The 25,904-nt window shown below is 36.8% G+C and overlaps 1 protein-coding gene across 2 annotated transcripts in view; it reads left to right on the top strand.

The window, feature by feature from the left end:
• CLCN3 (chloride voltage-gated channel 3) overlaps positions 1 to 25,904 on the top strand; it is a 93,297-nt gene that overhangs the window by 4,711 nt on the left and 62,682 nt on the right. For both annotated transcript variants that reach the window (XM_080796766.1, XM_080796764.1), the window contains exon 2: positions 7,850 to 8,025. In XM_080796766.1, the coding sequence (XP_080652892.1) occupies positions 7,866 to 8,025 (160 nt within the window). In that variant the 5' untranslated portion in view covers positions 7,850 to 7,865. The remainder of the gene's footprint in view (positions 1 to 7,849; positions 8,026 to 25,904) is intronic.

The raw sequence follows: 25,904 nt of genomic DNA, 5'->3' as shown, positions 1-25,904 counted from the left end.
CACCCAAGCAGGTTTTGTTACTATGCGGCTGTGTTTTTGCATGTACTTTTTTCCCCTGTCTGTATTGACTTTTCACCTCATAGTTAGCCCAGTTCACTCATCCTAATCCTTCAATACTAAGCTTAAACATTCCTTTATTAAATGTTAACAGACTTTTCCAGGTAGCATACTTATTCCTTTTTAGTGTTGTCACATACCTTATATATTCCTCTTCTGTGATATTTGTCGTACCATACTGTAGTTATTTATATATCTTTTACCTTCACTGCTTTGGGAATAGGGACCATATTTTACTCATTACCCCAGTAACTGGCTTTGTGCCTGGTACATGATAGGTACTCAGTAAATGGTTTTCAGATAAATTAATAATCTGAAAGCTAATTTTGGCTGTGAGGGAGATGATGATCCTACAAGCTGAGAGAGGGAGTGTAGGAGGACAAGCAAGTTTGGGGCAAATATTTATTCAGCTTCAGTTTTGTTGAGTTAGAGTTTGCATATAGCATCCAAGTAGAGATGCGCTATTTGTTTGTTACCAATTTTTGTTTATTAATCGTATAAATATTAACTGCCCCAGCAAGATTTTGTAGATATAGATAAGATTATAAAAATTTTTTTAAAAGATTTTATTTATTTATTTGACAGACAGATCACAAGTAGGCAGAGAGAGGCAGGCAGAGAGAGAAGGGAGGAAGCAGGCTCCCTGCCGAGCAGAGAGCCCGATGCGGGGCTCGATCCCAGGACGCTGGGACCATGACCTGAGCCAAAGGCAGAGGCTTTAACCCACTGAGCCACCCAGGCGCCCCAAGATTATAAAATTTATATGGAAAGGCAAACTAGAACAGTTAAAGCAATTCTGAAAAATAAGAATAAAATGTGACAAATTAATCTGTCCAGTTTCTAGGCTTATTTCAGAGCTAGAGTAATTGAGTCTGTGGTATTGTTGTAGGTATAGACACATAGATCAGTGGAACAGAACATAGAACTGTGAAATAGACATACAGAAATATGCCCAACTAATTTTTTACAAAGGCAAAAAAAAACAATCAGTGAGAGAAAGAACTTTTTTCAGCAAATGCTGTTGGAACAATTGGATATCCAAATTAAAAAAAAAAAAAAAAAAAGAACTTCAACCTATGCCTTAACACCATATACAAAAACTCATGCCAAATGGATCATGGGCTTACAAATAAAATATAAAACTATAAAAGGTTGAGAAGAAAATCTTTGGGAGGTAAATTTTTTAAGATTTTATTATTATTATTTTTTTATTTGATGGACAGAGAGATCACAAGTAGGCAGAGAGGCAGGCAGAGGGGGAGGGGGAAGCAGGCTCCCTGCTGAGTAGAGAGCCCAATGCAGGGCTTGATCCCAGGACCCTGAGGTCATGACCTGAGTCGAAGGCAGAGGCTTAACCCACTGAGCCACCCAGGCACCCCTAGATTTTTTTTTTTTTTTAAAGATTTTATTTATTTATTTGACAGAGAGAGATCACAAGGAGGCAGAGAGGCAGGCAGAGAGAGAGAGGAGGAAGCAGGCTCCCCGCTGAGCAGAGAGCCCAATGCGGGGCTCGATCCCAGGACCCTGAGATCATGACCTGAGCCGAAGGCAGCGGCTTAACCCACTGAGCCACCCAGGCACCCCACCCCTAGATTTTTTAGATAACACCAGAAGTATAATCCATAAAGGAAAAATTGACAAATTGAACTTCATCAAAGTTAAATCTTTTTGTTCTGAAAGACCCTATCAAAAAGAAGAAAGTCAAGGGCACTTGGCTGGCTCAGTCGGTGGAGCATACAACTCTTGATCTCAGGGTTGTGAGTTTGAGCCCTATGTTGGGTGTAGAGCTTACTTAATAAAAAATAAAAATAAAAATAAATAAAAATAAGATAAAGTCAAGCTACAGAGTGGGAGAAAATATTTGGAAACAACATATCTGACAAAGGACTAGCATCTAGAATATATATTCTAAAGTATAAAACTTAACAGTAAAAAAAGCTATCCAATTAGAAAATGGGCAAAATATATGAATAATCAATTCACTGAAAAGGTTAGATAGATAGCAAATAAGCACATAAAAAGATGTTCAACATGATTAGCCATTAGGGAAATGCAAACTAGAACTACAGTGAACTATCACTACACACCTATCAGAATGGCTAAAATAAAAAGTGGTGATGGGGTGCCTGGGTGGCTGAGTCGTTAAGCATCTGCCTTTGGATTATGTCATGAATTGTGCCCGGGAGTCGGACTCCTTGCTGAGTGGGGAGTCTGCTTTTCCCTCACCGTTTGCCCCCCATCCCTACCTCATGCTCCCTCTCACACATGTGCGCTCTCTCTCTCAGATAAAATCTTGAAAAGAAATGGTGACAATGAGAAGTGCTGGTAAGGATGTGAAGAAACCGGATCACCCATATATTTATTGTTGGCGGCAATGTAAAACTGGCAGTTCCTTAAAAAACTAAACAGTTCCTTAAAATACTAAACATACAATTACCATATGACCCAGATTTTGCACACTTTGACTTCTGTCTCAGAGAAATGAAGACTGAAGTTCACACAAAAACCTGTGCATGGATATTTATAGCAGCTTGATTCATAATACCCCAAACCCAGAAAAGAGCCAGATATTCTTCAGTGGGTGAATGGTTAAACTATGGTATAGCCATACTGTGGAATATTACTCAGCAATAAAAAGGGAAGAACTGTTGCTACATATATAACAACGTAGGTGAATCGCCAGAGAATTATGCTGAGTGCAAAGAGCTAATCCCCAAAAGTAACATACTGTATGGTTACATTTATATGACATACTTGAAATGGCAAAATTCTAGGAACAGAAAATAGATTATGGGTTGCCAGGGGTTAAGGAGGGGTGGTGGTAGGGTTGGAAGAAAGTAGGTGTGGCTATATAAAAGGGCAACATGAGGGATGCTGTGGTGATGGACATGCTCTTTATCTTGAGTGTACTATCAGTGTCAGTATTTGGATTGTGATATTGTTCTGTAGTTTTTCCAGTGGTGGAAACTGAGTAAAGGGTACACAGGATATCCCTGTATGATTTATTACAACTGCATGTGAAATCACAATTACTTCAAAAAGTTTAATAAAATAACATGGAACACCTGATATATGCCAGGTGCTGTGCTAATGACCATCAAATATGCAATGCTGAACAAAAATTGACACCTTGCCAGACCTTATGATATATATTGTAGTAGGGAAGACATTAATTAAATAGTCACATAAATAAGTATAACATTACAACTCTAGTAAGTGATACAAAGGAGAGATCTAAGAACTAACAATGAAAATTTGACCTACTCAGGGAAAATTTGCCCAGGTAGTAAGTAGGTCAGGGAGGCTTTCCTTACTAGTTCCATGACTTTGGGTAAATTATTTAAACTCTGTGCATCAGTTTCCTCATCTGTTAAATGAGTATAATAATAGTACCTAAGCTTTAGGATTGTGATTGTATTTAATCCAACTATAAACTGAGTAAATTTATGTCATGTTTAGGATGGTGTCATACATATAGTGAACTCTGTTTAAGAGTTTGTTAAATAAAGATACAGTTCATATGAGATATGGAGAATGCATAGGAAGGTTAATTGGATGGCGAGGAGAGGGTTTATTCCAAGCTAAGAGAGCTATAAGACAGGAAACAGCCTGGTGGGACTGAGACAAAGATCCGTGAGTTCAGAGTACCGCAAGAAGTACACACTTCAAAATGAAGCTACAGAACTAGGCATAGGCCAGGCTGCATAGGGTCTTGCCTGCTGTGTTTAAGAGTTTGATAAGGTTGGTGAGAAGTGATTAGGACTTTAATCCATGGAGTAGGGAGAGATTACTGATCAGACTTGCTTTTAGAAAAGACAATGCTGGCTGCAATATGGAGATCAGATTAGAGGGGGTCAGGATCATTGTACGTTGTGATCATTTAGGAATTTACTGCAGTAGACCAGGCTTTATCCCTGGAGATTTTCATAGGTTATTTCTAATCTTTATAACTACAAGAATACATTTGCAGGCTACTCTGTATCTATTATGTTTTGAAATGATTTCAAATACATGTTTGACAAAGAGGAAAAGATGACTTTGTAGTATTTTCAATATTTTTTTTAAAGATTTTATTTATTTGACAGAGAGAGAGATCACCAGTAGGCAGAGAAGCAGGCAGAGAGAGAGAGAGGGGGAAGCAGGCTCCTTGCTGAGCAGAGAGCCTGATGTGGGGCTCTGTCCCAGGACCCTGGGATCAGGACCTGAGCTGAAGGCAAAGGCTTAACCCACTGAGCCACCCAGGCGCCCCTTCAGTATTTTTTTTTTAAGATTTTATTTATATATTTGAGAGAGAGAGAGCATGAGAGGGGAAGGTCAGAGGGAGAAGCAGACTCCCCGCTGAGCAGGGACCCGACCCCCCCCCCCCCCCCCGCCTATGCGGAACTTGATCCCAGGACCCTGAGATCATGACCTGAGCAGTTGCTTAACCCGCTGAGCCACCCAGGCGCCCTTCAATATTTTTAATATGCATAATTTCAGCTGCCATATTATGGTTTAAATCGATTTCTGTGAGCAAGCCTGGGAATTGAGTTTAGAACTTAAAAAGATTTATTATGGGTATCTAGAGTTCTTCTGTGCATTTTCTTTATGCTCCCATAGAATTTTGGATATCATGTAGTAGTGCTGTTCAGTACAAGTATTTGTGCTGCACATGTGAGCCACATGTAATTTCATTTTTTTAAGCCATATTAAAAAGGTATATAGAAAACTGACTAATTTTAAGTCATGTAACTCAAAGTATCTGAAGTATTATTTCAACATGGAATCAACATAAAAATTATTAGCAGAATATTTGACATTCTTTTTTTGCATTAAGCCTTAGAATTCTGGTAGGTATTTTACCTTTGAGCACATCTCAGTTTGGACTAGCCATGTTCCAAGGCTACTGACAGTGATTGGTGTACAGCTCTGTGGGTTCTTAGGTTCGTAAAAATAGGTTTTTTTTTTTTTTTAAATTATCAAATTTGTAGAAATAACCCATGCAGCCCCGAGTTTAATAGACTTTTGGAACAGAGTTGGTTGCTCTTATTATAAAGGTGTGGGGGATAGATGTCTCAGAGATATTGGTGAAATTAAGTTGTTCCCCCCCCCCAGAGGGGAGAGAGTGAGAGGGGTGCCCCGGGGGGGAGGGGCATGCAGAGAATTTTAAGTAGGCTCCTTGCCCAATTCAATCTCACAACCCTACAGTCATGACTTGAGCTGGAATACGAGCCCCATGCTTCACCCACTGAGCTACCCCAGCACCCTGAAATTAAGTTTTAAAACATTTTGAAAGAATTAAGTTGCCAGTTATCATTAATGGTTTTTGAGGCACTTTTAAGAATAAATGGAAGAGATATCTTGAAACTTGCTGTTTGAGGTCCCAGTACACAGACATTTGTAATTATTTTAGAGAGATATTTTAGTGATATATAGCCTCCAACTAATGTTTATTGATGTGTGTTATCACATGTCTTAAAGCCCTTCTAGTCTGATCATGAAGTAAAGAAGTGAAGAATAGAATCCTTGTATTTTTTCCAAAATCTTAACATATGTTGCTTTGATACATCAAAATTAAAAGGATTCTTGGAATTATTCATGCTTTTTTTTTTAAAGATTTTATTTGTTTGACACAGAGAGAGAGAACACAAACAACGGGAGTGGCAGGCAGAGGGAGAGGGAGAAGCAGCCTCGATGCGGGGTTTAATTCCAGGACACTGTGATCGTGACTTGAGCCAAAGGTAGATGCTTGCTGACTGAGCCATCCAGGTGCCCCTATTCATGCTTATTTTTTAAAAGGCTTTTGGGTATTTACTCAAGAGCCACAATATTTAACTTGATTGCCTCTATGGACACTGCGAAGTTCTTAGCATGAACAGTTTGTTTTCATACTATTCTGTTTTAACATTTACCTTAAATATAAAACTCTTGCTTTAATTATGTTCTGACAAATATCGGTAAGTTATGATAGGCTGTCTTTGGTAGAGGTAACCCTGAAACATTAATGATGCAATAATGCAAAGCAGCTAAGTTTTTCTTTGTATTCTGTGTGCTAGTTTTTGGTTATTCTCCCAAGACCAGATTAATATTGTTGTAGAGAGCATTTGTTTATTGAAAATTGAATACATTTCTCTTTTTTACCTTATTGACTGAATAGCAATTGGATGTTTTGACATTTGCTATTTGTATATTATGTGCCAGATGCTGAGAATAGAGACATGCTCTTGAGGAGTATTCAGAACTTCACCTTCTCTAAAGTAGTCTTTAAGTTAAGAAATTTATAATAATAAATCTGTTAAAAATAGTTTGGGGCAATATTTTATTTTTCTAAAAAGAAGTATAAAATCTTTACAAATAATTTTTAATTGTTGTAGCTCTTTGAGGTTATTTTTCCCTGTGCAGACGGATGGCTTACTAAGGACAAGATATTGTCTTAAAACACTTCAAATCCTCAGTATAGAATTCAGCACTAGAATTGGAGTATGCTTAGTGCCATTACCTTTTATTTTCATGGGTAGTTATTATGACATATTCTTGTTTTACAAGGCTTACTGGTTTGACTGCTTTTATGACTGTATCTTTCAAGTCCCACACATGAACCTTTCAAGGCTATTGCTAATATCTTGAACTCTCATTTAGATGTTGAGCAGATAAGGTGTATTTAAAAAATCAAACTATTTAGGAGTCATATTGTTTTTAGAGAGTAAGAACAATGAAAACAAGCATTTTTTGTATTACTGCTTTGAAAAAAATGAAAATTATTGCTTATTATCATATTTTCCATGGCTGATACTTGACAATGGACTCTGAAGATTTAAATTTTAAAATAATGAAAGGAGAATGAAATTAATACTAAAAAAATTTACAGCATTTTAAAATTAGTACTTGCATCTGGCAAAATACTCAAAAGGTACAAAAGAGTCTCCCTTTTGGACTTGGTACTTCAGTCATTTTGTTCCTTTCTCCTGTAGGCAGCTTTCTTGGAAATCCCTCCAGAGATAGTCTGTATGTACACAAACAGTTATACACTGTATTTCTTCCTCTCCTCTCCCCGACTCCCCTGCCTTTTTTGGATAAGAAACCCCCACATATACTGTAGTATACCTTAAACACTTCTTTATACTTGAAAAAAAAAAGATTTATTATTAGAAAGAGAGAGCATGCATGTGCATGCTCGAGGTCACGCGAGTAGGGGGAGGGACACAGGGAGAGGGAGAGAGAATCCCAAGCAGACTTCCCTGCTGTGCGTGGAGCCCAATACCTGCTCAGTCTCATGATCCATGAGATCATGACCTTAGCCAAAATCATGAGTTGGACACTTAATTGACTGAACCTCCCAGGTATCCCACTTCTTTGTTCTTTTACATTTTTTAAAATTTTTATTTAAAGATTTTATTTATTTGAGACAGAGAGCAGGGGGAGGGGGAGGGGCAGAGGGAGACTACTAGCTGAGTTGGGAGCCTGATGCAGGGCTTGATCCCCAGACCCTGAGATCATGACCTGAGCTGAAGGCAGATGCTTAATGAACTGAGCCACCCAGGTGCCCCTTCTCTGTACTTTTTTAACTAAACAGTTGATCTTGCAGATTGTTTTATGCCACTTTCCAGAGAAATCCATTCCTTTTTGTAGCTGTATAGTGAGAATGGAATTATTAAATCATCCCAAAAGACATAGAGTTAGCTGTTGTTACAGTGAATGACTTTAATATTTTTTTAAATATAGAAATCAGAAGTTTCTTTTTGTCCTGTTAAGCGAGGTGATTTTCATTAGATATTGGGAAAATGTTAAAACCATTTTTTTCTTCTTTTTTCAGATAATCAGACAGCTAAATGGAGTCTGAGCAGCTGTTCCATAGAGGATACTATAGAAACAGCTACAACAGTATAACAAGTGCAAGTAGTGATGAGGAGCTTTTAGATGGAGCAGGTGTTATTATGGACTTTCAGACTTCTGAAGATGACAATTTGTTAGATGGTGACACAGCAGTTGGTAAGTTTGGCATTACAGCTTTTAATATTTGTGGTAATTAATGTCTAATAAATTATACATTGTTGCGGTTGATTTTTTCGGTACCTTTTTATTTTTTAATTGAGTTGATTCATATAACATAAACAACCATTTTGTTCATGTTATATGTTCAGTTCAGTGGCATTTAGCACATTCATGTTGTGCAACTACCACTTTTATCTAGTTCCAAAACATTTTCATTACCTCAAAAGAAAACCTTGTAAAAAAAAAAAAAAAAAGGAAAGAAAAAGAAAACCTTATATATGGGTAAGCTTAAAAATTTAAATGTAACATAGTATGGAGATGTATACAACTATAATTGGGATTCTCAGAGAAATAGAACCTAATAGCATATACAGAGAGATACCCAGAAAGAGATTTCTGATGAAAGATTGCCTCACATGATTGTAGAGGCTGAATCCTACAATCTGTCATCTGTGACTTGAAAGCCCAGGAAAGCTGGTGATATAGTTTTAGTCTAAACCCAGGGACCTGAGAACCAAGGTAGCCAGTGGTGTAAGTTTCAAAGCTGCAGATCTAGGAGTACTGATGTCTGAAGGCAGAAGATAGATGTTTCATCCAGCAAAGAGCCATTTCACCTTTCCTCTCCCTTTTGTTCTATTCAGATCCTCAACTGATGGTGATGCTCACTTGCCATTGGTTAGGTCACCTTTTTTAAGTCTACTGAGTCAAATGTTAATCTCTTCTGGAAAGACCCTCACAAACATACCTATAAATAATGTTTTACCAGGGGGCACCTGGATGGCTCAGTGGGTTAAAGCCTCTGCCTTCAGCTCAGGTCATGATCTCAGGGTCCTGGGATCGGGAGAGAGCCCCACATCGGGCTCTCTGCGCTGCAGGGAGCCTGCTTCCTCCTCTCTCTCCACCTGCCTCTCTGTCTACTTGTGATCTCTCTCTGTCAAATAAATAAATAAAATCTTAAAAAAAAAATAATGTTTTACCAGCTATCTGGGCATCCCTTTGCTCAGTGAAGTTGACATATAAAATAGCCATCATAACAATCAGCAGATCATATGTGTAGAAATTATACAAAGTGAACATATGGTTATTATTATCCCTCAATTGAAAAATAAAACATTACCTGTTCCTTCAGAATTCTCCCTTGTTCTCCCTTCCAATTTCAAAGGTAACTATTATTTTGACTTCTATTGGTATTTAAACTTTATATAAATGGAATTATACTATTTATACTCTATTATGTCTGGTGTCATTTATGTTTTGAGATTCATCTATGTTGCTGAATATAGCAGTAATTATTTTCATTGCCATGTAGTATCTCATTGTGTAAATATGCTGCTGTTTTTCTGTTCTATTCATCATATATTGTTGGCAGATACTTAGTTTTTTTTTTTCCTTTCAGATTTTGGTCACTAATAATGCTGTTATGAATTTTCATGTACCTGTATTTTAGCACACATAATATTATTCAAATCTGGGGGGTTTATACCCTGGAATGGAATTCTTAGGTGATAGGGAATGTGGATCTCAGTAGTACTAGCTCCTGTCAAAGATAGTTTCAAAGTAGTTATAGCATGTTCATTATACCAGGTGTGTGTGAGAGTTCTAGTTCCTCCCCATCTTCATTAATACTTGATATTTTCAGTTTTAAAAATTTTGGCTATTCTAGTGTGGGTGCAGTATTCTCACATTTTGGGTTTATTTTACATTTGTCTGAAGGTTTAGGAGTTTAAATACCTCTTTTGCACGTTTATTGGATTTTTAGATTGCCTCTTTTGTCTTATTGCCTATTTTATGAGTTCTTTATGCATTCTGATTAAGAGTCCTTTATCAGATATATGTATTACAGATGTCTTTTCTTGCTCTGGCATGCCTTTTCACTTTCTTAGTGTAATCTTTTGATGAAGATGCCACCAATTCTAATAAAATCCAGTTCATCTTTTCCCTTATTTTTGTCTTTTTTGTGTTCTGTTTAAGATCTCTTTCCATACCTCAAGGTCATGAAGGAATTAGCTGATTTTCTTGTGGAAGTTTTATTTTTTATGTCTTTCACATTTAGATTTATCATCTACCTTGACACTAATTTTTATATGTGATGTAAATTAAAGATTTAGATTCATTTTTTTCCCATATGGATAACTAGTTGATCCAGCACTAGTTATTGAAAAGACCTTCCATTCTCCTGTGTACTGCAGTGACATCTTTATATCTATCAAGTGGATATATTTCTGTAGATCTGTTTCTGGACTTTCTACTCTGTTATATTGAAATATTTTTATTTCTTTATGCCAGCATATATATTGTTTTTTACTTTGGTCTTTTATTGATCTGTAGACCATGTATTGTCCATTTACATTTAATGTAATCACTGATATAGTTGAGTTCAAATCTGTTGTTTTTGTTTCCTGTTTGTCATGGTCCTTCTTTTTCTCTATTTCTGTTCTTCTCAGTACTTTGTTAGTTACATACTGTCTTGTATTTTGTTTGGTGCATTACTCTAGAGATTATAACATGCACTCTTGACATTTTAGTTCTATAAAATTAGTACTTTTACCACTCTATGTAGAATGCAAGGCCTTTAGGATATTTTACTTCATTTTATCGCCCCTCCCACTTTTTGTGCTGTTGTTGTTGTCTGTTTTAATTTTGCATATATTTTATATTTCACAAGACATTATTGTTTTATGTCAGTGTCTATTTATTTTTTCAAGATTTTATTTGAGAGAGAGAGTGACCACGTGCACACAAGCAGGGGGAGGGACAGAGGGAAAGGGAGAAACAGACTCCCCACTGAGCAGGGAGCACAGTAGGGCCTCATCCCAGTACCTTGGGATGGTAACCTGAGCCAAGGGCAGATGCTCTATGGACTGAGGCACCCAGGCACCCTGTTAGTGTCTATTTAGATTTAGCTGCATCTTTGCTTTTTCTGTTGCTCTTCATTCTGTATTGCATTTTCATGTTTTAGTCTGGGTTAGTTATCTTTCTGCCTGAACAACTCTCATTAGTATTTTCTTTCATTACTATTAACAATAAGTTCAGTCAGTGTTTGTAAAAGTTTTTGTTTCCCCTTTATTTTTATAGGATATATTTGCAGTTATATATTTCCAGATCTATAGTTCTTTTCTTTTCTTTTCTGATTTTATTTATTTAACACACAGAGAGAGCATATGAAATAGGAAGGGGGAGCAGCAGGCAGAGGGAAAAGTAGGCTCTTGGGGAGTAGGAAGCCCACTGTGGGGCTTGATCCCGGGACCCTGGGATCATGACCTGAGCTGAAGGCAGATGGTTAACCAACTGAGCCACCTAGACATCCCCATAGTCATTTTCTTTCTTTTTTAAAATTTTTAATAATTTTATTTATTTGAGAGAGTGAGAGAGCTTGCGTGCTTGCAAGAGAGGGAGAGCAGGAGCATGAGCAGGGGGAAGGGGTAGCCAGAGAGGAAGAAACAGGCTTCCTGCTAAGCAAGGACTCTGAGATCATGACCTAAGCCAAAGGCAGATATTTAATGGGCTGAGCCACTGAGGATTCCCCTATTGTCATTTTCTTTGAACACTTTAAAGATAAATTCTTGTGTCATTTGCCTTCCATTATTTCTGTTGAGAAGTCAGCTATTGGTCTAATTTTTTCCCTTTTTTGCTGCTTTTAGAATTTTTTCTTTGTTTTCGGTTTGGTTTTGAGAAACTTAAAACCAGGGTTGCCTAAGTGTGATTTTCTTTGTATTTATCCTGTCTGGGGTTATTAGAGCCTCCTGAATTGTGACTTAATTTTTATTTTTCCTTTTTTTTTTTTTTTTAAATCTTTGGGTAATTTTGACTGGTGAATCCTCAAGTCTTGTTTTTTACATTCTTTCTCCCATCTCCTTTTAGGACTCCAGTTACATGTGTTAGATCTTTTCTCTGAGATCCTTGTGTTTCTTAGGCACTCCTCTTAGGTACTTTATTTTTGTTTTTCTAATCTTTTTTTTTTTTTCCCTTTTCATTTGGATATTTTAACTCATTTGGGTAGATACCAAGGAATGTAATAGCTGGATCATATGGTAAGAGTATGTTTAGTTTTATAAGAAACTGTGAAATTGTCTTTTAAAGTGGTTGTACCATTTGCATTCCCACCAACAGTGAATGAGAAAGTTCCTGTTGCTCCACATACATGTCACATTTGGTGTTGTCAGTAGTTTGGATTTTAGCTGTTACAATAGGTGTGTAGTGGTATCTCATTGTTTTCTATCAAGTTTTGAATTTCAGTTATTTTTCAGCCATCACATTTCGATTTGATTAATTTCCTATAAATTGCTATACCCTGGGAGAAATTCCCTGGGTTTTTTTTTTTTTTTTAAACATATTGATTACTTGTTTAAAGTCCATACCTGAATATTCTACATGGACCTCTGGGTCTTTATGTGTTGCCTACTTTTATCTCTTGTTTTTCCAGTCTTTTGACCTAGACTTCAGGTATGCTTTTTAATTTTTCATTGAATGCTGGATGTTGTATACAAAAAATTAAAGATGCTCTGGATGATGATACCTTCACCTGTAGTGTGTTTAAATTTTTTCTTGGTAGACAGGTTGTGTAGAAGCAAATTACATTGATCCCATTAAAGATCAAGAGAATTTGCCTCATGGTTTCAGACTTTCTAGATGGTCTATATTTTGACTTACTTTATTTTTAGAGCATAGCCCTTGAGGATTTTAGTAGAAAGCTATGTGTTTACTAAGACTTCTTCTCTTTGTTGGGTGCTGAAATTTAGTTTTCATCTCCTTACATTTTGAGACTACTGACAGCTTTGCTTATCAGTTTAGTCTCTTAACCACTTTTTTGCTTAGTTTCTTGGCCTCTTGCTCATCAAATTTAGGAACCATAAATATTTTTAGGGGAAAAGTATCATAGAATGATTTGTTCTGTCTTATTTCTCCAGGATATTGGACCATTCAAGTCCACATTGGTGATTCTGAACTTCAGATCTTGTCTCCTTGACCCCATGAGACTGCCAAAAGCTCCCCACTTTCACTTTCTGCTAGGGTTCTCAGTCTCTATACTTATAAATCAGGAAAAGGCTCAAGGGCAAAAAGTTGTTGTGACTGTTGTTTACCTGCTCCATTTTTTTCTTCAGAATCTTGCCACTTTAAGTTCTTAGTGCCTTGTATGTTCCCTGGCAGTTCTGGATATTTTTTGATTAAAAATAAATAAATACAGAAAGAAAATGCAGTATTTTGCTATTATTAGTCATTTGCTGTCTTCATTACTAATGTGTTTTTTCCTAATTTTAATTATAAAGTTATAAACCAGATAAACACATATATCCGTAATTTGGAAAATCAGGTGATTATTTAATAGTGTACCCATTTTTCTGTGTTTGAGTAGCTTCTTGGTTCTTTATATACAGATACAGAATTAACTCTTTATATACAGGTACAGAATTAACTCAAAGGAAGTAAAAACTCCTAGGAGGACGTAAGTGTTTCCGTCTTTCCACGCTGCCATCAACTATTGATGATGTCTTTATTTGTGGTTTTCAATAGGAGAGAGTACCAATTAGGAAGGAATGGGCAAGGGTATAGAAAAGGATTTTTTGTTGCTCTTTTTCTTACCAGAGAAGATACTTTTCCAAGAACTGTATCGGTAGATTTCTTATATCACTGGCTAGAATTGGATCACATGCCCATACCTAGACTGATAACTGACAAAGAGGAATGGGATTACTGACTGGTTAGAACAATCATAATTTGTTCCTTAGAATTAGGCACAATACCAGCCAAACAAAGTTAAAATTCTGTTAGCAAGGAAGAAATTGGAGTACTGTAGGGTAAGCAGCCATTTTTGTTTTCCATACAGATTCGATTCTTGAAGGTGAGTTTAGTTGAAGTACAAGATGTGGAACAGCAGTTGACAGTTAACTATGTAAGTGTTAAATTGGGTGGTACAGATTTTAGATGTTATACTTCAAAGAAAAAGGATATTATTTTGATAACTTTTTAGAATTGCAAAGAGTGTTCTAGAAGGGGAGCTAATACATGAAGTCCCAACAGTAGGAAAATATATTATGTTGTAAGACGGTGAATGTTCTTTTGTAAGGTAGTGATATCCTTTCTTTCAGCATAGCTGATAGGGTTCTGTTAACAGCGATTGGAAGGGTAACATCCTAGAAGAAATGGTCTCAGATCTACCCTCATGGACTAGGGCAGATGCAAATGTCAGAGGGAAGAGCTTGTTTCTGTGTCTGCTTAATATCTGGGCAGCATTTAAGTGGATAGTTGGACAAGCAGTTGGGTATTAAATATTCTTTCATGATTCTGTATCTTTTTAGTATACCAGAAAAATAAGGAGTTGATCACTGGAAAGTACTGATAGTGTTTTGGCATATGTGTTGAATAAAGATCTGTTATGTTTAGTGGCTTTTAAGTTGTAGACCTGTATTTACATCCTGGCTCTGCCAGTTACTACCTCTGCAAGTCACTTAACCTCTCTATGCCTTGGTTTTTTTTATTTTTTCCTCTTTAAAGAGTAGGAGTACTCTCTAAATGATTGCTCTGAGAATTAAGTGTGTGTTGAGACTTTAATATGTGAATAATATATATAGAATCTTTAGCACAGTAACTAATTAATGGTAAGGACTCTAGCTATTTCTGTTTTCTTCTATGTTCCTTTCCTGTTGGATATATTGGACTCTATCTTCTGGCAGATGTAAAATATTTTCACAAAGTATACCTAACCTCCACTTTTTGTTACGAGGCCTTCTAGTGGCTTCTATTCAGTCTTAGGCTTTGTTAGGCTCTTCAGTTTCCTAGAGAAAACTGGCTGAAATAAACAAATAACTATTATAACTCCAAAAGATAATTCTAAAATCACTGCCATCTAATGTGTAGCAAACCTTCAGCAAAAAAAATAAATAGATAAAAATAAATTAAAAACAAATACACACATACACTGGTGACTTCTGAAACCTTCTATAGAATCCATCTATACAAAATACTCTAAAATACATCTGTGAATCTTGCCAGAATATCATAAATGATTGTCTGTACTGTATATTAATGCCTCCAGAAGCAGTGTAGCCCAGCAGACATCTTGATTTTAGACTTCTGACTTCCAGAACTGCAAGAGAATAAATTTGTATTGTTTTAAACCACAAAGGTTGTGGTAATTTGTTACATTAGCAGTAGGAAACTGATCATATATATCACTTAAATAATAATACATGTATTATTATGAAAAGTTTCAGCCTTATCAGTCCCCTGAAAAGGATCTTGGGGGTCTTCAGGGGTCTGTAGAACACACTTGGCCCCACATTGAAAATTCTGTTTCAAGATAAACCAGCCACAGAATGCACATTGGGTAACCGAATAGAGTGACTTGTATTACAGGCCGTAGGAGTGGAAAAGCTTATATTTAAAGGGCAAAATCTTTATATATAATGTGTTATCATTTCTCTTAAAATATTATATATATATATATATACACACAAGTTTGGAGAGAAATACACCAAAATAATGATTTTTCTCTTGGTGTTGGAATTTGGCTGCTTTTAATCTTCTCCATGTCTTGCAGTGTTTTCCAAACTGTCACTAGCTTGGCTACACATCTATAAAACTGAGCTGAAACTTATAAGTCATTATAAGGTGTATTTTCAACGTAGGAGGATAGAATATATTTCTTTAATAGTTTGTTGACTTGCTTGATAACTTTTAAATATTTAATCACGTGGCAAATGTGTCTTTCTTTGTACTCTTGGTCTGGGCCTTGTCAGTGTTAGGGTTGGGCATACGCCAGGCTGGCGTATCTCCAAGTCTTTGAACATGTTTCCTTTGCCCATATACCAATTATTACTTGCACTTTGCTTCTCATGTTAGACCTCACTTCCTCTGGGAAGCCTTACCAGACTTTACAGGTTTGTGCTAGGGGCCCCTCCTATCTAGTTAATTGTATTGCTTTTACTGTGTTTGCTTTCTTGACTTTCCTTACTTGCCTTTTTCTTTATAGCCTGCCCTCCTCCTAGATTAAGCTGTATTTTCTTTCAGTATAATTATCCCAGTAAATCTTGTTGGCTTGTATGTCGTTTATTTTTCTGCCTATGTGGTTTTAGAGCTGATCCATTATGTATTGATTACATATTTTAACTCTTGATGAGCAATCTTATTTTCCTTATTTCTAGACTTTGTGAGGACAGGATATTAGTATATCATGGGCAGCCACATATGCTGTTTATTTTATCCTCCCTTCTTAAAATGCGTAATATATTGGCATGCACACAGCAGAAGCTCATTGAAAGGTTGCTGTTTTATTAAAAAAATATATTTTATCATATTTGCCAATCATCTTTTAGGATTTTTAGGAGTATTTTTTTCCTTTTCATTTGTTGAACTAATATGGCTATATAGAGAAAAGTTTTGATTTAACTGGACACCTAGGAAGCCTAGGATATTCAGTGGAGTAGCAGGAAGTATGAGTATACCCATATTGTTACAGCTGTATTGCCAAGGGTCCCACCACGGTGATGGTGTTATCTGAGAGGAAGAAGGCAAAGGATGGAAGATATTTGGCTCTATCAATATCTGGCTCCCTGACGTTATTCATTGTCATCACTTCTATTTCTCAGTTTTCTTATCTGAAAAATGAATGCAAAATATCATTCTACCCACCCAACTGAGCTCAGTTTTTGGAAACAAAAGAATATAATAAAGGGTGGAAGCGTTGCTATTATGTTTGAGGGTCATTTGTGGCAATTTTGGCTTGGGTACTCAAAGTTTGAACTTATTTACACTTGTGCAGCTTTGAGGTTACATGTTGACCTTCAGATAGATTATCCTGGGTTCACAAAAATCTTAAATGGTTAACTCCAGGACTTAATAATGGATTGCCCTGGAGAGATGCTGATTCTAGAACTGGGTAAGGAATATACAAGATGAGCCCAGATTATGTGTAGTACCAGAAGTAAGGAAGTGTCAAAACAAAACAGAACAAAAAAACAAACACAAAAGGGTGAGGGATTGTCCAAGGAACACAGGAATTAACCTGAAAGAGCTCCAAATAGCCAAAACTGGAAAAATTAGAGCAACAAAATAAATAGTGCACAATTAGATTATAACCAAAGTATAAAGTAAATATAAATGAGCATGTTTATATGATGTAAGTGATAGACATTGATATAAATGATTGAATGAATAAATAAATGGAGGAAAAGAGACAGGTCTCCCTTGTAGAAGAATTCCAAATAATTTATGTAAATATTCCTTCCTTATGGAGGAGGAGCTTACTTCCTACCTCCTTTCCCTTAAGGGTGTGCTAGACTTAGTGACTTACTTCCAAAGAATAAAGTAGGAAAAGAAGGAGAAAATAGTAACTTTGCAGCGGAGAAGCGTGGCAAACACTACTGTAACCAAGTAAGGGAGGTTAATATCACCAGTGATGTCATGTGGATATTACATACTCCTGTGTTGTGACAGGAAGGGCACTTTACCTTTGTGATAATTCGTTTCAGAGACCCATAATTCCACTCTAAACCCAAGAGAAACAATAGACAAATCTCCACTGGGGGGACATTTTGCAGGATACTTCACCAGTCAAGGTAATGAAAAATCAGGAAAGACTGAGAAGTTATCATAGGCCAAAGGAGTTTAGGGAGACATGTTAAAATACATTGTGATATCTTGGATTGAAACCTGGAATAGGAAGAGGACATGAATATAAAAACTGGTAAAAAAGATAAGGTCTGGAGTTTACTTAATAGTTATGTACCACTGCCAGTTTCTTAGTTTAGACAAATGTACTATGGGAATAAAAGATATTAACAGTTGAGGAAACTGAGTGGGAGGTATTTGGGACCTCTTTGTACTGTCTTTGCAACTTTCTGCAGATCTAAAATTAGCTCATAGTAAAGTTTATTTTAAAAAATGAGTTCGGAAGAGTTAGCTTTTTATTTTTTTTTATTTTTTAAAAAGATATTATTTATTTACTTGAGAGAGAGAGAGAGAGCATGAGAGGGGAGAGGGTCAGAGGGAGAAGCAGACTCCCCACTGAGCAGGGAGCCCGATGCGGGCCTTGATCCTGGGACTCTAGGATCATGACCTGAGCCAAAGGCAGTCACTTAACTAACTGAGCCACCCAGGCGCCCCTAACTTCTTAAATAATAAAAGCAAAAATATGTTTATTGTAGGAAATATGAATGATAAAAATATAAGTTAGTAAATGAAAGTTTTTCATAATCCTGCTACCCATTGATAACTGATAATTCTGGTATTTTACTCAAGACTCAGTTCTATGCCTATTCCATTCAGTAAATAATTATTAGGCTCCTTTTGGGCCAGACATCATGCTAGGTGGTTGGTGGTTGAACTGTTGCTAAGGTAAAAAGCCTGAATGCTGCTAAGATAGAGTTGGTTGCTTTCTGTGAATAAGAATAATGAAGTTCTTTGATATCAATTGCAGGTAGAAAACATTAATAAAGTAATCCAGGAGTAATTTTCTTAGTAAATATAGTGTCCTTGCATGTAGCTTTGTAGGCAAAAAAAAATTACTTAGTGTAAAGTTGTGGTAGAACTCCAGAAATCCCAGAAATGTATTTTGATGATCTGACTTTGCTCAGCGTTTTAAAGGTTACATTTGTGCATGTTGTCTTTAGTAGATGACAGATTCATTTTAGTCTTACTGTTTTATCTGACATGTACAGATAACATTGATGGCATTTGTTCTAAAAATGAGGCACTTGGCTCCAAATCTAAATTTGTTGGGGCACCTTGGTGATTTAGTAGGCATCCAGCTCTTGATTTCGGCTCAGCTCGTGTTCTCAGGGTTATGAGATTGAGCCCCACGTCGGGCTCAGTGTGGAGCCTGTTTTCTCTCTGCTCCCCAGTCCCCCAGGATAAATAGATAAATAAAATCTTTAAAAAATTTTGAATTTAGCAACATTAAACTATTAAGCCTTTAAAAAGCATGAGATGGTTATATCATGAATCTTCTCAGTAAATTTACCTCAGTAAAGGGTTTTTTAGAAATTCTTTAAGTTAATAAAATACTACCACTACCATTTAATGGCTCTCTGTTGGGAAAAGGTCACAACTCTTTCAAATGGTCTACTCAGAATTATTTTTAGAAATAAATTATTCTAAGGTTCATGTGATACTTATTCTAAGCAGTGTCATGTTCTTAATAAATTTGACACTCTTTATATTCTGTTGCCAATTGCTTGTAAACATTTTCTGCACCTGCATCTCGAGGTCACTTCAGTCAGAGCAACCTATTTCACCTACCTAATACGTGTGGAGTAGGGGACTTCCCTAATTTGTGTGTTTGTGTAAGAGCATGGTAATGCATTTAGGGAAAACTAACCCATACTGTTTATGAAGTGCTGTCATTGAAGATGTTACTAATGAACAAAGGAAAAGAACTTGGTATTATAAAGTGACACCTTGATAAAAATAGCCTAAAATAGCCAGTCAAATACTATCATCATAAAGGTCACTGGAGGGACACCTGGGTGGCTCAGTCAGTTAAGTGTCCGACTCTTGGTTTCAGCTCATGTCATGATGCTAGGGTTGCAGAATCAAGCCCAGCATTGGGCTCTGTGCTAAGTGGGAGTCTCCTTGAGATTCTGTCCCTCTGCCCATTCCCCCATACATGCACATATCTGCATTCTCTCTCTGTAAATAAATCTTTTTAAAAAGTCACTGGAAAGAAGTGAGTTTAGTTTTTATTGAAATACATAGAACCTGATGATTTGTACCTCAAATATTAACTGCAATTATTACCATTGCTCTACAAAAAATTAAATTATTTATTTATTATTATTTTTTAAAAGATTTTATTGGGACGCCTGGGTGGCTCAGTTGGGTGAGCGGCTGCCTTCGGCTCAGGTCATGATCCTAGCGTCCTGGGATCGAGTCCCACATCGGGCTCCTTGCTCGGCGGGGAGCCTGCTTCTCCCTCTGCCTCTGCCTGCTACTCTGTCTGCCTGTGCTCACTTGCTCTCTCTCCCCCTCTCTCTCTGACAAATAAATAAATAATATCTTAAAAAAAAAAGATTTTATTTATTTATTTGATAGAGAGACAGTAAGAGAGGAAACACAAGCAGGGGAAGTGGGAAAGGGAGAAGCAGGCTTCCCGCCAAGCAGGCAGCCTGATGTGGGGCTCGATACCAGGACTGTGGGATCATTATCTGAGCCGAAGGCAGATGCTTAATAACTGAGCCACCCAGGTGCCCCTAAATTATTTTTTTAAAAGCCCACAGAAAGTTAACTGAAAGTTAACTGAAATTGAGTCAAGGAATAATTTTTGTGTGTGTACTCTACCTCTCTTACCATAATGTCATGAAGTAATAAATTAACATTTCTCCTGTGCATGTAGAACATTACCTCTGAACTGTTCTTGGAAGAATTAAGAAAATAGTTGGTTAAATCATGTTTTGTGTTGTGATTCCAGTTAAGAATTCTATTTGAGAAAGCTTTCAGGAGTTTTGAGCTAAGCCTGTAACATCATATACTGAAGTAAATACATAAAATCATGTGGAGTCTATGGATCTGTTTAAACAGTCATTTAGGGGAAGTTCCTTGGAAGAAGCTGTGCTTATAACAAATAAAAGTCAATGTAGATACTTACAAACTTGCTTTCTGTAACTGATTGAGACTGTAAATAAGATTAGACTAGAGTGTTGGGGTAGGGAAGCAAGAAAAAAAATAAATCCATATTAGATGTTAATAGAATTAAAGATAGGATAAATTTCTAACTCACAAACTAAGGATTTTGGAGGGGAGGTGGGTGAGGGTTGGATGAGCACGGTGGTGAGTATTAAGGAGGGCACATATTGCATGGAGCACTGGGTGTGATGCGTAAACAATGAATCTTGGAACACTGAAAAAATAAAGTAGAGTTAAAAAAAAAGTAAAAAAAAGAACACTTTTGAATTGTGAAATGTAACATATACCAGAAAAATGCATAAAGCGTAATTATCCAGCTTAATGAGTTATAACAAAGCAGGGACTTTTGCAGTATAACCAGGTTAAGGAAATAAAGCACTGGGGCTCCTGGGTGGCTCCGTTGATTGAGCATCCGACTCTTAGTTTCAGGTCAGGTCATGATCTCATGGACCATGAGATCCAATCTACCTCTGGCTCAGTGGGTAGTCTGATTCTCTCCCTCTGTCCCTCCTTCTCCTCAGGGGCATCTGTGCGCACACATGCTTTCTCTCTCTCTCTCTCTCTAGAATGAATGAATGAATGAATGAATGAATCTTTAAAAAAGAAAAGAAGAGGGGTGCTTGGGTGGCTCAGTTGTTAAGCATCTACCTTCGGCTAGGGTCATGATCCCAGGGTCCCTCTCCCACTCCCCCTGCTTGTATTCCCTCTCTCACTGTCTCTTTCTGTCAAATAAATAAATAAAATCTTAAAAAGAAAAGAAAAGAAAGCGTTACCATACTTCAGAAGCCTCCTGCGTGTACCTTAACAATCTCAACCCTTTTCCTTTCCCTAGAGGTAAATACCATTTTCTCTTTGTCTAGTCACCTTTTTTTGCTTTACTTTATGGCTTGGTAATGTAAGTATACATCCTTAAAATTATAATTTAGCATTGCCTGTTTTGGAAAATTACAGATTATTAAATAAAAGGAATTATATAGTATGTATTTCTTGCTTGTGTTTATGCAGTGTGATTTTCAAGAATCTTTTTTTAATTTTCTTTATTTTTTAAATTTTTTTAATTAGTATCTTTATTTTTTAAAAATTTTTAAAGATTTTATTTATTTATTTGATAGATAGAGATCACAAGTAGGCGGAGAGGCAGGCAGAGAGAGAGAGATTGGAGGAAGCAGGCTCCCCACTGAGCAGAGAGCCCGATGTGGGGCTCAATCCCAGGACCCTGGGATCATGACCCGAGCTGAAGGCAGAGGCTTTAACCCACTGAGCCACCCAGGCACCCCTCAAGAGTCTTTTATATTGCAGGCAGTAGGTGCTTGTTACCATGTTGCTCTAGACTATATTATTCTTTTTTATGAATACCATACCATAGTTTACCTGTTTCTTTTTTAATATTGATGGATCTTTGAATTATCAGCAGTTTTTGGTGGTTACAAACATTGCTACTTTGATTATTTTGCATTTGTTTTGGTGGATATGTGTGTAAATTCATTTGGAGTGAATTTATTGCAGCATAGGTTATGTTTTCCATAGTGGTATTCCCATTTACAATTGGGTGAGCTATGTATGAAAGCTTCCTTTGCTCCACATTCACCAACCTCTTAATTTTGTCACACTTTTAATTTTGCCCATCTGTTGGCTAAATAATAGATTCAGATTGTGGTTTTCATTTGCATTTCCTTGGTCACCAAGGAGGGTGAGCATTTTTTCATGCTCATTGGCTATTTTATTTTATTTTTTTTTAAGATTTTATTTATTTATTTGACAGACAGAGAGCACAAGTAGACAGAGAGACAGGCAGAGAGAGAGGGGGAAGCAGGCTCCCTGCCGAGCAGAGAGCCCGATGTGGGGCTCTGATCCCAGGACCCTGGGATCATGACCTGAGCCAAGGCAGAGGCTTTAACCCACTGAGCCACCCAGACTCCCCTCACTGGCTATTTTAAAAAAAATTTTTTGAAGTACCTATTTAAGTCATTTGCTCGTTTTTCTGTTGATGTATCTGAGACATTTGTGAAAATTCTTTATTTTCTATATACAAGCTTTTTGTTGGTCATATTGTTATAAATATTTTCTGTTCTGTGGGTCTTGTTTCATTTTCTGTTGTCCATTTGGGCTGCTTTAACAAAAATACTATAGACTGGGTGGCTTAAACAACAAGCATGGCTTTCGGTTTTATTTTTATGTATTGCTCCCAGTTTATTTCTACAGTTTTGGAGGCTGGGATGTCAAGACACTGGCAGACTTGTTGTCTGGTGAGGAGGTGTTGCTTCTGGTTCATAGTCTGCCGTCTTTTTGCTGTGTCCTTGAGGTAACTCTCTGGAGTCTCTTCCTAAGGGCACTAATCCCATTCCTGACCACCCTCATGACCACTTCCCAAAGGTCCCACCTCCAAATACCATCACATGGGGGATTAACTTTCAACATAAAAATCTGGTGGGATACAAACAGTCTGTAGCATTCTCCTAATGGACGAATTATGAACAAATATTCTTACTTGCAATGTGGTCCTCTGTATTAATCTTTTGCTTTATGGCTAATGCTGAGATCATGAATTTATGAATATATTTTGCTATATTATTTTGTAAGAACTATATTTGCCTTTTACTGTAGAACTATATTTGCCTTTAGGTCTATAATTACCTGAGTGGTGTGTGTCTGAGTGTGTGTATGTGTGTGAATGTGTATGTATTTGTAGGTGAATGGATTAGGGTGTATTTAGCTTTTTCCCATATGGATAGCCCATTGTCCTAATGCTAAATATTAAGAAAATCATTTTTTTCTTCATTCTAATATAGTGCAACCTCTGCTATACACCAAGACTCATATATAGGAGGATCTATTTCTTGACTCTTTATTGTGTGTGATTGGTTTATTTATTTATTTTAGCTGTATGCCAGAAGCATTCTGTTTATAATGTTTCTGTGATTAAGACACTCTCAGTATCTGGTAAAGCAAGTCCTTTCTCTTTAAGATTGTCTTGATGATTCTTGGGCCTTTTTATTTCTATGTAAATTTGAGTGTAATTTGTCATAAAAAAAGCCTGTTGGGTTTTTAACTAGGGTCCAAGGATGCAAGAGCACCTGGCTCCAGGGGTCCCAAATAGACCGGGTTTGGCCAGCCACTGCTGACAAAATTGGAAGGCAGTGAGACAGGTGATAGTGGAACAACAAAGGAGTTTATTTCTGTGAGGCCAATGCCAGGAAGATAGTGGACTAACGTTTCAAAGACTGTCTCCAAAGTGCAGAAAGTATTTCTAGGTTTACGCAAGGGGATTGTGGGATAAAGGTTGATGGGTACATACAACATTGACTGTAAAGGTCAGTCAGGTTGATAATTGTCTTCGTGTAAAAAATGTGGGGTCTTACTGGTGTCAGGGTAGTTTCCGTTCCCATTACAGGATGCTTTGTGCATTGGGTCTTTTGCCTCAGCTGGAAAGAAGAACTTCATCAGTTAGAAAGTGCAGACTAAGGTCAGAACAGAAGTAAAGTCTTCTTTCAGGTTTTTGATTGGCATTTAATTGAGTCTCTAGTTCACTTTGAATCTAATTCTTGACATTGGTATACTCCTCTACATACTTGAGGCTTTTAAAATGTCTTCCAATAAAGTTTTAGTCCTTCCTAGTGACCTTTGTCTTCATTATTTGTTGCACTCATTCCTAGGTAATTTTTGTAATGCTGTTGGTATTTACTGCTATTTTTAGTTTTAAATTTAATATTCTCTCTGCTGGCATATTTTGAAATACAGCTTTTGAATATTGGTTTTTTAAAATTCATCAACCTTGGGGTGCCTGAGTGGTTCAGTGGGTTAAAGCCTCTGCCTTCGGCTCAGGTCATGATCCCAGGTCCTGGGATCGAGCCCCACATCTGGCTCTCTGCTCAGCAGGGAGTCTGCTTCCCACCTCACTCTCTCTGCCTGCCTCTCTGCCGGCTTGTGATCTCTGTCAAATAAATAAATAAAATCTTTAACAACAACAAAAAAAATTCATCAACCTTGCATAACTGTAATTAAAATGACCTATTTGTGATGTCTCTTAAGAATATAGTCATGTCATTGGCAAATAGTGACCACTTTGTTTCTTCCTGGTCTTTATAGTTTTCTCTACCCTTTCCCCTCTTGTTTAACTGCACTGGGTAGATCCTCTAGTAAACAGTTGAATGAAAATGGTGATTGCTGGTGTCTTTTGTCTTGTTCTGATCTTGTGGTTTCACCATTAAGTATTCACCTTCAAATTTAAGTATGATGTTAATGAATTTTTGTTTTATCATTTATCAGATTAAATAGGTTTACATCCATTCCTAGTTGATTTAAGAATATACAATTTAAAATTATGAATGGTTGTTGCATTTATCATTTTCGTTCCATTTTTTGAGGTGATTTTTTGATGTATATCTTTGTTTCTGTTAATAAACAGTTGATTTTCAGATGCTTAAACCAACTTGCATTGCTTGCATAAACTCAGTTTGATCATTGATGTAGTAGTGTATTGTTTTAGGTTTTTCTCTGTATATAAATTGCTGGGTTTAGTTTACTTTTGTTTAGGACTTTTGCATCTGTTTATAACAGATTGCTAGTAGCTTTCCTTTGTCATTTTGTTCTCATTTTAGTATCAAGGTTATATTCCCCTCATGAAGTGAGTTGTAGATGATGCCTTCTTTTTCTAGAATCTGGAGTGGTTTATGAAATGTTGGCATTATTATTTATTCCTACATTTTGGTAGAATTTGCCAATGAAACCCCAGGCTTAGAATTTTCTTTGTAGGAGGGTTTTTTTTTTTTTTTTAAGATTGATTTGATTGATTGGTTGATTGATTTGACAGACAGAGATCACAAGTAGGCAGAGAGGCAGGCAGAAAGAGTGGGGGTGAAGCAGGTTTCCCGCTGAGCAGAGAGCCCGATGCGGGGCTCGATCCGATGACCCCGAGATCATGACCTGGGCTGAAGGTGGAGGCTTAACCCACTGAGCCACTCAGGTGCCCCTCCCATTCACCTTTTAATCAGTGTCACTGTACATTTATCAATCAGTCTTTCTGGTGGACTAGCGGCCCCCTTTTTTTTAAATTTGTTTTCTGCTTCATTAATATCTGATCATATTTTCTACATTTTGGGGGTTTATTTTGCTGTATTTTTTCCCCCTAATTGAAATGAAAGGTTAGCTTCTTAATTTTAAGCTTCTTTTCAGGTGAATACATTTAAAGCTGTGACTGTCCCTCTGAATACTGTTTTTTATATTCAGTGTCATGTGTCTTCATTATTATTATTACAAAT

This window comes from Martes martes (assembly GCF_963455335.1).
Source record: "Martes martes genome assembly, chromosome: 2".
Classification (NCBI taxonomy): Eukaryota; Metazoa; Chordata; class Mammalia; order Carnivora; family Mustelidae; genus Martes; species Martes martes.
Note: the sequence above shows the minus strand (reverse complement) of the source record. Positions and strands in the feature narration are given on the sequence as shown.